At 42.7% G+C, this 13,913-nt stretch overlaps 1 protein-coding gene across 4 annotated transcripts in view; it reads left to right on the forward strand.

Moving 5' to 3' along the window:
- Positions 1-13,913, forward strand: part of Dgki (diacylglycerol kinase iota) — a 434,118-nt gene that overhangs the window by 219,950 nt on the left and 200,255 nt on the right. For all 4 annotated transcript variants that reach the window (XM_035451050.1, XM_035451051.1, XM_035451052.1 and 1 more), the window contains 3 exons: positions 503-619; positions 6,580-6,657; positions 7,145-7,240. In XM_035451050.1, coding sequence (XP_035306941.1) covers positions 503-619; positions 6,580-6,657; positions 7,145-7,240 — 291 coding nt within the window. The remainder of the gene's footprint in view (positions 1-502; positions 620-6,579; positions 6,658-7,144; positions 7,241-13,913) is intronic.

The raw sequence follows: 13,913 nt of genomic DNA on the forward strand, positions 1-13,913 counted from the left end.
ACGAGATCACCTCTTCCTTTCTGGCACCCTGTGCTTGAAAGATTACTTGGGGGGCTTTACAGCTATGATAGAAACAAGCAGTCGGAATGTGGGTACAGCCTTCCCAATGTCTTCATTTCCTTCTCTAAATTATATAATATAAAAAGATGTGTGCAGTTAAGGTTAGCAGAGCCCTTCAAAACTTAGTGTCTTTATATAGATCGTCCATTAAACAGTTAGAATGTCTTAGCAGGCTTCATCGTGCTAGGTTTTTATTTACAACTGTTACATCTGTACTGCAATGAATTGGTTTGGTCTCTAAGCTTGTGGTTAGATGGTTAAATGCTGATGAGATGCATGTGATTTTTAACGTGTAATTTGTGTGTGTGTGTGTGTGTGTGTGTGTGTGTGTGTGTGTGTGTGTGTGAGAGAGAGCATGTGTGTATTTGTGTGTGCATCTATCCCTTCTAGCTGTGGATTACCTCTTACTCAGAATTGCTTATTAGCCTGTTTTTCTCTTCAGTTTCACAATAAGGTGACCTGCTTCATGCTGCATCACATTGAGGAACCCTGCTCCCTGGGGGCTCATGCTGCTGTAATTGTCCCACCCACCTGGATCATTAAGGTGAAGAAACCTCAGGTAACTGCAGGATCCTGGTGCTGCTGGCCCAGTGCAGAGAAAAATTAACTGCTGTGATTTTGCTTTTCTCTCTCAACAGTCTTTAGGCTCCTATAAACCCCACACATTCATCCCTGTGGCCTGGTGCTTAGCTACCAAGCTCATCTCATTGGCCCACCCATCACTTGATCTCACTGGGCTCTCTCGAGGAACCAGGCTCCCATCCCAGTTTCAGAGTAAGGGTGTGTCCTCCTCATCCATGTGTAACCATGCTCTATGAAGGCAGGTCTCTTGAGTTTCAGTGAGTCCCTGTGAGGGCATAGCAGATTCTTACATGCTCTCTTCTCTTCCAAGCCTGAGAGGAGTAACAAGGTTAGCAAGCATCGTAGTTTGGTTAAGAGTTCCACCCATCTAAAGGGCAGACTGTGAGTCATGATCTCCATTACACACAGGCCTACTTAGAGAGCCACAGTGTTTTCTTAAGGTGAATCGAATCTGCTATCTTGGTAGCTAATCCCATTCTGTGCTTTTAAATAGCTTTCCTGTTTAAGCCAGTATCTTCTTATTAGCCTCGGGGGCTTTCCTGAGGATGTAGGGATTATCTTTGTAGGGATTATCCTTCTGTTTAAAATGTGGGTGGGATTTACAGCAGTAGACTAGAGAACAAGGAGCAGGCAGGACAATAGCACACCGGGTACAAAATTATATATCTGGGCCTGTGAGCTGAATTGGATCACACTAGGTCTCCGCTGAGACGTGTAGGAAGAAACATCTAAAATAGCGGGAGGCCACTCTTTGTTAAGGGTGATTACATGGCTTGAATTCCTATTCTAGAGTCCACAATGATGTTTTAGCTATATTTGTGTTTCCCTAGGAAGTATAATGTTTGTGGAGCTAGATCTCATCTTAGTCTTCTTTAGACATCATACTGAAAATAATAGCATTCTAGTACATGGCAAATTAAATGCTTACTTAACTGAGAATATCTACTTGACCTTTTATATTTTGAAGGAATATTAGAGGGACATTAGAATGTGAATACAGATGTGTGGACACACATACACACATACACATTCACACACACATGCACATACATACACACACACACACACATACACACACACAAATATACACATACATACACAGATGAAGTAGACAGACAGATTGATGATAGATAGACAGACAGATAATAGAGATTCCCAAAGTTGGACAGCCATCCTATTCTACTTTACCCCATCTTCCTTCTTTTAAGCTTCTTCTCAATGTCTCTAAGAGATTTTCTGACATTTTTTGTCTTCATGTTGTTATCACTTTGCCTCTAATGAGCTGCACTCTATACTCTTTGGGTCTGTCAGTCATAATCTGATCACAAACTCAAGTTGTCTACCCCTAATTTTATAGCTATGGAATTCAATGTCTTTCCGTCTGTAGCAATGGAACTGGGCTAACAGCACTATTCCTACTTGGCAGGGTTCTTTTTTCTGATGCTTCCCTGCACTTTGACTGGGTTTCCCTTCTAGAACACTGATCCTACTTTATCACTTTGTTCCCCTGAAGGAAGCCCACTGCTTCAGAATAAAGTTCACATGTATCAAGAATCTGTCCACCATTGTGCCCGAGCAATGTCCTGCTCCTCCTGCAAACCGGCCTTCCTCTCCCACAATCTACAAATAATGCCTCAGATACATTTATGTCTCTCCTAGGGAACACAGACGCATAGGATCGAGTTGGGACACTATAGTCTTTGAAGGGAGGATGGCACTTAATCTTTTTTAGTTGAATTTTTAGTGCATGATGAGTTATATGCACACATTATCCCTGTACAAACGAAACTTCAGATAAAAAGTCTCCTTTCACTAACATAAAACTTTATACACCTCTCCTGGCTTTTCTATCACATATCCGTATTACATGCATAGAAACGCACCGTTAGAATAGATACAGTAGTGTTCTGGGTTGAGGATTGTTAATGAGTAATGCTGGCTACCGATAATTCTTCAGAGCTTGCTTAGTTTAAAAAAATGAATCTTGGGTAGATGACCCTTGTAGTACATGTAGTCCTAAACCATTTAAAGCTGTTCCCTTTAAGTAGACATTCTACAGTTGGTGCATACCCCTACTGATATATGTTTATATTGTTTCTAATGTCCTGTTTGCAAACAGTGCTGTGTTCAACCCTTCCTACTCTCAGATGAGGTCTCTTTTTCTTGCTAGCTTTCTTTCTTCATTGTCTCATTATGACTGGATGATCTTTCATTGCTGGAGTACAGTGAAGTGGAATAAAAGATTTTATTCAGTGATTAACACAATTCCCTGCCCCCCAGACTTGCTTAAACTATTTCCTTGGGTGAGTTATGAAGATGAGCCAGCACTCGGGATTTGATGTTACTTGGAGCTCCTGTGGCCTGCTCCTCAACTTTGGGGACAAGTTTGCTTTGTTATTCACTGTCCTCAGAATCACCTTTATTCCCATGGGGGCACCTGGAGCAGGGAGTGAGCATCCCTTACATAAACAAAGCTCTGGCTTCTTCCTCTATGATCTGTCAAAATGTGGTCCCGTGTTTGTAGGAGAGAGGTCCTTTAATATAACCGATTATTTATGTTCCCATAACCTAGAAAAAGTCCCTCAAGGGTAATAAGAGATAAAGTTTCACTTACAGTTAAATGATTCATCCATAAGGACTTCTTAACTGCTCAGGAAGGAGTCACAATTCTGATAAAGGTTTGGTAGATAGGATCACTTCCGTGGCAGGAGAGATCATCCTGATACCTGGTTCAAGAAGACAAAGGGCCTTTATCTTTTCTGATGTCTCTCACAGAAGGATAGGCATAAAATGCCCAAAGGCAACTGCTGTTGAGATTAACAGGCCACAGAAACCAGTCTGAGTAGTGTTGGTCTTGTAAGAGAATCATTTATGCCACTGAGTTAGCTGCCCTGGTTAGAAAGGCAGGCTTTGTGTAAAGTGTAAAAGGTTTCTTGACGCTTTCATCATATTTACTTTACAATAAGTTTTGGACATTGCCTCTATATTCTCACAACACAGGCTACTTTGTTGAATTCCCCAATACTAACCCAGGCAGGGCAAGCTTTGCTGTTAGTTAGTGCGGATAGGTATCTTAGCTTGTCATGGCTGCGGGTACATTCCAAATCTGCCTTCCTAACCATCCATTCCTCTCAAGATGCTGCCGCTGCCTTGAAAGTGAAGAAGTAATGTTGGACATTTGTACTCAAACAGAAGGGAACCGTGGGAATAGTGAGGTGTGCTGGGAAGTTCTAGAGTGCTTGTTATTACCGTTTGACCATTCTTGATGCTATAGACTTCTGTAGATCTCACACAGACACTCCCAGGTGCTGTAAGTCTATCACTGTACTTCTTTTGTAAAGAACTCCTCGGTGAGGCTCAGAGGCACTTGCTACATCTGTGTTGAAGGACTGCTTTGTCTGACTGCTTCTTACTCGAGTTGAGTTGCTTGCCTGCTCCATTTTCGGATTTCTTCCCTCATTTCTAATTCCATGTTTGCCAAATGTGCTTGACCACCAGAATCACCCAAAATGCTATAAATGTAATGTTAAGCTTAAGAGAGTTGTGTAAGACCTCCGCTTGATGCAGTAGAACTACATTTTGGAATTTAATTGTTGAGCTCTGTCAAGAATGAAGGCCCCTAGTGTGTTCCTGCCAGCAAGTGATATTTGCATTTATTTGGTCTAGGCAGGAAATGAGCTAAAACACCAAAGCAGTGGGGAGACAAGCTAGCATATCCTAGGCACGGTTGTAGAAACCAGAAGAGGCTTAGTAAATAGTGCTGGTTATATGACTGTGATTGGGGTGTGGCTGTGCACTAAGGATTTGTGCTGGGTTAAGAGATGTGAGCAGACACAGATCACGGCATGGATACAAAACTAATGCTTCACATACAACTTTTCTGGTTTAAACTACAACTGTCCTGTGAGGTAAATATTATTACTTTACGCTAAAGCTAAGACCCTGTTGTTTTAAACATTCCCTGGCTCAGTAAAGTGCATTTGTCTCATTATTGGGAGCTGTGATGGATTTGTAGCAAACCCATCAGGCTCGTGGTCCTTCTGGTGATCTACTTTACTGGGGTTTCTTTAATGCCACTTTTCAGTTATAAATCCACATTGTCAGCATCATATATGATAGGATCACTCAGGAAGTTTTTAATCTTTGCTTTGGCTCCACTTCAGACAGATTAGTAGAGTTGTACAGAGTCTAGAGCTGAACATTTTTTAAAAGCTGTCTGTAAGGCTAGTGTGTCATGCTGGTTGAGGAGTGCTTGGAACATCATTTGATGGTGCCCAATAGAAGCTTCTTCTGCAGCCTCAGTTTTTCCAGGGTTCCTCTACATAGACTGAAATTGATGGAGATATGATATCAGCCTTTAAAAAATGAAAAAGAGACAAGAACATGATAAAAAAATTCCCTTTAACCTAGGGATTTGGAAGCCAGAGATCTGTTTTCAGGGGAAGCGTGATCAACAATGAATAATGAGGAAAGCACTGTAGTCAGGAGCACCCACTTTCACAAGTCTCTTTCCTGGAGAGTCCCATGTCCTGAAGACATTTCCCTTTGGTTAAAGAAGAAAACCTGGGGCTGCATCGTGGTTCTTCAAAAATTTCCCCAGCTTTGGTGAACATGGGCCACACATCAATTTGCTTGCTTTTCTTCTTCCTTCCATCCTTCCTTCTTCCTTCCTTTCTTCTTTACCTAAGCAAAGGTGAAATAAATACTAGCTCATTGTTGAATTTGATGCATTACTTTGTGTGTTCTAGACTAATGTTTAGTTTTGAATGCTCTAAGAAGAAAATGTTTGTGGTTAGATATTTAAATTTCTTCAAACTAGATTGAAAACTGTTAACTGCTCAAATAATATAAGTGTGTATTCAAATATCAACTTCTAAGTTAAGAATTCTGCATTTCAGGCTCTCAACACTTGGTCAAACATCTATTATATGGTCAGTACTATCTTACCTTTGTAAAGATGCAGTCTAATTAATATTGAGTCCACTATTAAATCTGATTTCTGTGTGGTCTTCAACCAGTAAGTGTGATTGTCCTGTAAGAGTTCTTCCTCCAAGTGTTTTTTTTTTTTTTTTTGGAAAACATAAAGAGAAAATGGTTAGTCAAAGTAATCATGGATTATGGGTCATAAAATCTCTAGAAAGAAAAAGTAAAATTAAGGGTCACTATATGTCAGTAATTTGGAGTCACTTCCATAAAAATGTTCAAAGCTATTTAGTGAAGAGAAAACATTTAAATTAATGGATCTTCAGAGAAAGAAAGAGTAATGCTCCATCACTCCACTATTATATCATAATAAGGTATCTTCCCAGCATTTAAAATATTATGCCTCAGTATTGTTAACATAGTTGGATTGTGAAGTTCTACTGGGACCAAGTGTTATTTTATAACTATTACTAAAGCAGCTCATGAACAGATCATAAACAAAGAAGGAAAATGAAACAAAAAAAAGAGAAGAAAAATAAAAGCAAGAGAAGAAAAATAAAAGCAAGAGAAGAAAAATAAAAGCAAGAGAAGAAAAATAAAAAAATGGCCTCCTTTTTTACATTTCCACATAGGTGATCTCCATACCAGGAGATGAACTTGAACTTGGTTGGGCGGGAGACGGACCTGGTTGGGCGGGAGACTGGAGCCCCTCAGAGAATTTGGGATTCTTCCATTTTTACTGGGAGGGTTGGCAGGTATACCATGTGTTGTTATGTGAGTCCATAAGAGCCCCCGCGGCTCTAACTCCCTGCCCCCCTGTGGCGGGGAGTCAGTTGCTCACTCTGGAGCGCTGGTTTCTGTCTGTGGCTTACCCATGAGCAGTGGCTTGGAAGTGTCAAAGCATGAGAAGCATGCCGTCAACAGCATGCGCTGCTGTCCTCTTCTACACGGTTCTGCATGGCCATGCCGGGGCTGTCTGCCTCTGAGTTTAGCTGCTCCCTTCTTTCCCCACAGAACTCCCTGAAAGCTTCCAGTCGGAAGAAGAAGAGAACAAGCTTTAAAAGGAAAGCCAGTAAAAGAGGAACCAACGAGGTAAGTCTCTCAGAGAGATGCCTTAGACACACAGCTTCCTCTGCAGAGCCTGCTTAGCCCTGGGGATCTGGCCCACACCTTTTGTCTTTCAGCCCACCCTACTCACACTGGAATTCCTCATGTTCCACATCCACCAGTCTATCCATCAATTAGTCAAATCTGACCTGCCCTATCAGAGTCAGACTGTCTGCCCCTGCCTGGAATGTCTCCCTGCCCCAAATGGTGCTGATAAAGATGATGACGAGGAGAACCGCCACTTCCACAACTCTTAGAGTATGCAGAATGAAATCCAAAGCATAGCTCAGTTTTCTGGAGTAGATGCTAGTGTGAGGTGCTTTCTTCCAGGTGATGCCATGAAGATCCAGCCCTGTGAGATGAGACTCAGGGTCCCTGGGGTGCACAGGGTTCTCTCTTCCCTTGCTTTGTGATTCCTTCCAAGCCCCAGGTGGGTGTTTATTCTAATAGTGCTGCCTGCTTCTTCCAGCAGGAAAACAGAGGTCGTCCATTTGTAATCAAGCCCATATCTTCTCCTCTCATGAAGCCTTTGCTTGTGTTTGTGAACCCAAAGAGTGGGGGAAACCAGGTGAGTCATTTTCATGAGTTTGGCTTTGAATACTTGATATGACAAAGACATAGTCTCTAGTACAAAGTAAAATAGCATCCCAGGGGCACAGCGTCTGAGGTGTGTCCAGGACCAGGTACAAAACCCCGAGAGTCTGCAGCCTGCCCTTCTTCCACACACAGCTAGACCAGACTGACATCTTCCTTACATTCTAGAAGGATCCTTACAGAGTTTCTCTTAGATAATAGGTTTCAGTGAAAAGCAAAGAAAGGTTTGTTTATGTTCAGTGTGGTCATACTGAGGAAGAAGGGAAAAAATGGAAGCTGAGTGCTTCCTATGTTCATCTTCTCTAAGTTTTCATAACTAGGGATAAATTTACCATCTTGTCTTTATTTCTTCCCATCAAAATTTAATCCAGTTCCTTTGTTCCTGTCCTCAGGGAATGGAACACCCAGAACTCATTGTTACAACAATTGTAAACAAGTGCCGTAAGGCCAGGGAAATAATCAGTTTCTAAAGACCTCACTATCCCTTTTGCTCTCTGCCCAGTTCTTCCATCGTGGCTTAATGTCGGCCCCATTTAAGAAAACAGATATATCCTTACAGAAGTTAATGGCATTCCTACAGGAACCTTGCTCTGTAAGAACATGGTTTTCTCTATAGTCCAGTCCTTTATCTTTTTATCCATTTCTCTGACGCTCCCTGAGGCTTCTTTATTAACACTCTTCTGTGGACTTCCATTTTCTGTTATTTTCTTGGGAATCTGGATATGAAAATACTTTTTCTGACCATTAAGTGTATGCTTTACACTTTGAGACAAGATTCTTTGGAGGTTCCCCATCAACAGGTAGAGATATTTGATAAGGAAAGATGTCATGTCACCAGGGCTTTGACTGCATCCTCCAAACCATGTCATCATTGCTGAGATAATGGATATTTCCCAGGATGAACTAACTACAGTGAGATTTAAAAGGAACTCCCGTTTCCTCCTCCTTTTTCAAGATCCCCGGTCACTTGCAATATTAAAAATCACTCTCAGTACTGTGGAGAACAGATGTTATAACCTTCATTTTCATGTCTGTTAGTGTGTGACTCTACAGCAATCAGTAGAAAAGGACCAGGTGATGGATTTCTTAGGACTGGTGTTCAGTTTGCCCTGAAACACACCTGCTCAGGGGCTGGCCTGAGTGATGCAGTTGAAAATCAAGAAATGGAGGAAAGTGGATGTAATTAGTTTAAGGGTTTGGGTGTTCTGAGCCCTGCAGGCTAGTTAGCATCAGCTGTATTTTACCAAGGCACTCCCTACAGAAAGCTTTGAGCTCACTGTGCAGTCAGGAATGACCTTGAACTTCCTTGTCTCTCCCTCCACCTCATCTGCTCTGTGATTTCTGTTTCTCACTATACAATTGTTTGCTTACTGTGTACCATGCCCTAGAGATCCAGGATTCAAAGACGTGCCCCCCCCCCAGTATGCTGAGACCTACACCCCAAGAGAACACTATGGCTATCACCCATGGCAGGCAGACTGGGGTATCCCAGGGGCATGGAGCACAGTGGACAGGGTGACTGATTTTGACAACTGGGTTAGACAGGCACTGGTGGGCCTTGTAGGATGATCAGGAACTTCCCGTGGCTGAGAAGAAAGGGGCCTTCCTCCCTTACTCCTTCCTCGGTGTAACTACACAGTGCTCTCTTCCAGCTCAGCCCCTTCCAGGACACTATTCCTTTATCATGCCAAAGTCACTGTTTCCATCTGGAGTTCCACAGCTCCTGCAGTCTGGTGCATTCAGTTTGGAACACACAACACCTTAATTATTTTCCCCCAATATCCCCTTTTGTGCCCTTAACAAAAAAGATGTCATCCAAATTCACTTAAGTCTCCTCGGTCTGTTAGTACTTAATGAACTGGGAAGCATTGTTAGGTAACATACGAAGGTTCTGTCATTATTAATTTTCACACTGGAACAGGAATAGGGTTAAAACTTAACTGGCTTGGCAGCCTCATGAAGGCAGGCAAAAGGAAAACAAACAAGCAAAAACATCTGAGTGTCCAATGCAGGGGCTTCTTAGCATGATTAATGAATTCACTTCAGGTCTGGGGATGTAGTTCACATGGTAGTGTGCTTGCCTAACATACATGAAATCTTGGGTTCTGTCCCAAGAAGCATTGAATTAACCAGGCACGGTGACACATGCTGTAATGTCAGCACTCAGGAGGTGGTCTCCAGAGCGAGTGCCAGGATAGGCTCCAAAGCTACACAGAGAAACCCTGTCTGGGAAAAAACAAAACAAAACAAAACAAACAAAAAATTGGGGTTGTGCCATGGAAACTGGATTTAAAGTAACTGACCTTTAACAGAAAGGTGACACGGGAAGTTTAGTGTGCAGATACTCGCTCGGGAGCCTGTTACGGCTCTGGTGCCATCTCAGTAAGTCAGGGTGGCCCTGAGTCCCTGGATGAACCTCACTTCTCATGGGTTCCAGATACTGCCTCTGCCTCCACCTTAGGGGACAGACAGATCTCACTGCCTGACCAGGACTTCCTGCTGCACCAAGTGGGGTAGAGGGTGCGCACATTCTGATTTTTGAAGTTTAACAATTAATAATTTATTTATTTTACTCATCCGACTTTAGGTGAAGAGCACTTCTAACTCATTTCCTCTCTGAAATGTAGGCTCCAAAACTTTTTTTAACGTGCATTAATCTTAAGTAAACAACTAGATGGCATTGCCATCTAGTGGATAGAAAAAGAACTATCTCTCTTTTTCCCCTTCTTACTTAGGCATGAAAAAAAAAAAAGTCAACACTTTGAAGGGTTATATTGGGCTAAACATACACCTGGACTGTTTCTGTTAAACAACACATTATTTCATCACCCTTCCTTTTAAACTTCACAATAGTTGTCCATATTTTTCCAGCACTATTAGGGTACACATGCCACTGGTATTTTGTAAAGGTTTAGACACTGGCTGTACTGTTGGTACCAAAAATATTTGAGGCAACAGGAACTGGGTTCAAGGACTAAAACATCAGCTTTGAATTACTGTCCCTATTGGAGGGAGACTGAAGGTAGGAGATGGATTTACTCTAACACAGTCCCCTCCTATGTGTGGGAAGTTGGGAAGGCTAAGGACACCCCCCCTCCATTTACTGAGTTCAGAGTCTCTTTTCATATTATTTCATATTTGTGCACAGATGTTAACCACTAGACTAGATCTCTGTAGTCCCAAGAGGTGAGGGACTGAGACTGCTCACACTGTCAGTCAGATATGTGGTGGAAACTTGACTCTTGGACCAGAGCACTCAGCCTCTGACTAAGCAGAGACATGCAAGCAAAGGGGTAGCTGCTGGTGAACAGTTTCATGTTGGCTGAGTCTGTACCACTCCCTCTGAACTCCCTCTCCTCAGAAAAATTACCCTCCTAAGTCAGAGGTCATCATAGCAATGTGGACCATCGCAGATAAAGAAACTGACTTCAAATGAGAAATCTGATTCCATAAACTGTCTCCAGAATACTTGGATGCATAGTCTCAGTGAAGCAGTTAGATTTTTGAAGTGCTGGAAAATGTTCAGCCTGGAGCTAAATAAAACTTTATTGTTTTCTACAAATTCAGGCTTCTATGGGTCAGATTGGTTTGGAGAGAAAGCCAGGAGACAGGAAGTAGATGAGGGGATGTGTCAAAATCCAGTCAATGTCACCAGAGCAATCCCAACAGATGAGATTAAAACAATCAAATGTCAAATCTGTTTAGTGTTCCCGTTTCTGTTATTGTTAGGAGGTTAAGCAGTGGGAAGCTAAGACACATACCAAGCTATCTGGTTCCTTTGATGGCCCAAAGCATACCTGTCGGCAGCTGTGGTGATGACATATCAAGGTGCCAGCCTGGCTTTCCTGGGTATAACATCTCAGTGACTATTTCCCTCAAAGTGAAGTCCAGACGTTTTAGCACATGGGACTTTGTCTATGGCTTACTCCAGCTGATTTGTCTCACACCGCTTGTTTCTGCCTCTTGCTCCCTAAAACTTGACCAAATGTACTCTTCTGTGGCACGCCTTCCTTCACACCTCTAGTGACTTCCCTCTGGACCTTCACCTTTCCTCTGCTCCCGTGGAAAGAGATACTCTACATCTTCCACAATCAAACTCGAATGGCATGCTTAGGGTACCTTCATCTGATCTGAACTCGTGTTCAGACATTCTCTCCCCCAGGTGGCTGTGCTTCTCACTGGTCAGCTCTGCATGGCATTTACTGGCTTGAGTGAATTAGTGTTTGGTGTTGGTTTCCTTCCAGCAGGGACTGTGCTCGTGGGTGTAGGGCTGACACAGAACAGAGGCTAAATCCACAATGGCTGATAAGGGGTGGGTTCTTTGGTATAGTGTGTACAGGAAATAGTTATTCTTAAGTTCTTCTTCCCACTGACCTTTGTCCCTTCAGCTTGCGTACTGTCTGGTCAGGTGTTTTTGTCCTGATTATCTACACCATGCCTACCTGATGTGAACTGTGACTTAGTGATGCTGTAGGATGCTCCCGTAGGATGCTTCTGAAGTACTCAGATGGAGAGCTGTGTACTGCGGACTGAGCTGTTCTGAACGGCTTCTCCATCATGATCAGATTTTGCTCTTTGAATATTGCATAGATCTTTCTTGTGCAGCCAGGGGATCCCTGTTTGAGTCACCTCTTCATTCTCCTACCTAACACTACCACACACCTAAGAATAAGGAGGGCTGGGGCTTGAATGGATCTTGTTCACGTCTGTAATAACCTACCCACTTGTTGCATTTTCCGGCAACTAAATGGGAGAGGGTAGCATCCTTCAGCACCTCGCAAGAACATCCAGTCACATAATACCCGAAGAGTTCAGTGCTCTGCAAGTTATTATACCTGTGAGTTGAACTGTAATCTACGAGCACTGCTTTTTATCCCCATTCAAGAAAACCAGTCTCCTGCATGAAAGTTGTAGGCCTTGCATTTGGCATGTAGTGTGTGAAAGCTGTCATGTGTTTAGACTTGCTAGTGACAGTTGTGTAAATGACTGAGTAGCTTTGATCTTAATGCCAAGAAAGATGCAAATTACCCATTTCCAGTGAATCCTATTTGTGTGACCATTGGGTTCCATTTAATAAACAGCCTCTGTGAAAGTAGCCTATCCTAGTGCAGAGGTGATCAGTGGATCTCATTTAAATGTGGGAGTATCTACATTTTATGAGCACCTAGCCCGTATGCTCTGCTCACTAGGGTTGCTTTAGAGAAATGTTTTCATTTAAATTCTTGTCATTTCTCTTCATACAATGTTTTGGAAATAAGATTAATGTGTGTGTGTGTGAGAGAGAGAGAGAGAGAGAGGGGGAGCAGAGGGAGAGAGAGAGAGAGAGAGAGAGAGAGAGAGAGAGAGAGAGAGAGAGAGAAAGAGAGAGTCATACCTGGTGTATTCTGCAATCGCTTTTCTTGCTCTTTCTTTGGTGTCAAGGTCTCTGATTGAACTTGGAGCTCACTGATTTGGCTGAACTGACTGGCCAGCAAGCTCCAGGACTATGCCTGCCTCCACCTCCCTGGTGTTGGGGTTCTAAGTGTGTGCCTGGCTTTTTAAGTGGGTCCTGGAGATTGAAACTTGCCTTCTTCACCCTCTCATAGCAAGTCCTTTACCCATTCTCCTGTCCAGCAGGACTCTTAAAAAGAAGTGAAGTCTGTCTATGCCTGGAGGTAGCCAAGCACCGTCATGTAGGTTACCCCTGCCCAAGTCCAGGGATGCCTGTCCAATAAATGGACTGATGTGAGAACAGACTCTCTGGGGCGTAGAAGGAACAGCTTGCCAGGCTTTGTAAACATTCCTCTCTTGAAGGATACATTGAGATAATTAGGTGTTCCAGTGAACACAGATTTAAAATGAGCAAAAGTGAAACCATGCAGCCGATCCGATCTTTTATAGAAATTTTAGGTTAAGCAAAATAACCTCCCCATGCTTTATATTTTCATTTCTTGAAAGCTATTAATTGTCTCACATAATAGAAGAAGCTGGAATTGAGTTGTGATTGCCACCGTAGCAGAGGTGGAAAGGCATAATTACTGTCAGCCATTCACGCTGCTTCCTGAATCAAAAGCAGAGAAGCTGACTACTTTCTATCCAGTTAGTGGGATCTGTACCGTGAATTAGTTGCTCATTAAAGCAATGCTTATGTTACCTATTTAACATACAATATGATCAAAATAATCCTGAATGCACATGGTAGCAAGGTCCAGCATGGAAAGAAAGAAGACGTTGTCCATGTTGATGCCTCCAAATCCATGTTTGTGTTTGATAGGGCAGGAAATATATATCATTTCCTGAGGCCGAAGAAGGTGTTCTGATAATTAAGAATGGGATGTTATTCCCCAAATTACAGCAAGCATGTGATAAGGCAGAACTTTGAGATTACAGCTTTGGGAGAATTGGAGGAACAAAAGAGCTGCATTGGCTCCTGTACCAACTGAGATAATTAGGAACTGCAGGGTGACCCCACGCCAGCAAGTGTAACTGAACAAATGGATTAACAAAGAGCAGATAAGAAAGGGAACAGCAGGTAAGGAGGTCTCTTTTGTGCCACATACTGTGAGATGCACAACCATCAGTGAGTCAGCTGACTCCCATAATCACCCTGGATAGGGGACAGCCCTTTTCATTTCCATACCGCACCTGTGCCGGGATTCCCAGCACTC

This window comes from Cricetulus griseus (assembly GCF_003668045.3).
Source record: "Cricetulus griseus strain 17A/GY chromosome 1 unlocalized genomic scaffold, alternate assembly CriGri-PICRH-1.0 chr1_0, whole genome shotgun sequence".
In the NCBI taxonomy this organism is placed as follows: domain Eukaryota; kingdom Metazoa; phylum Chordata; class Mammalia; order Rodentia; family Cricetidae; genus Cricetulus; species Cricetulus griseus.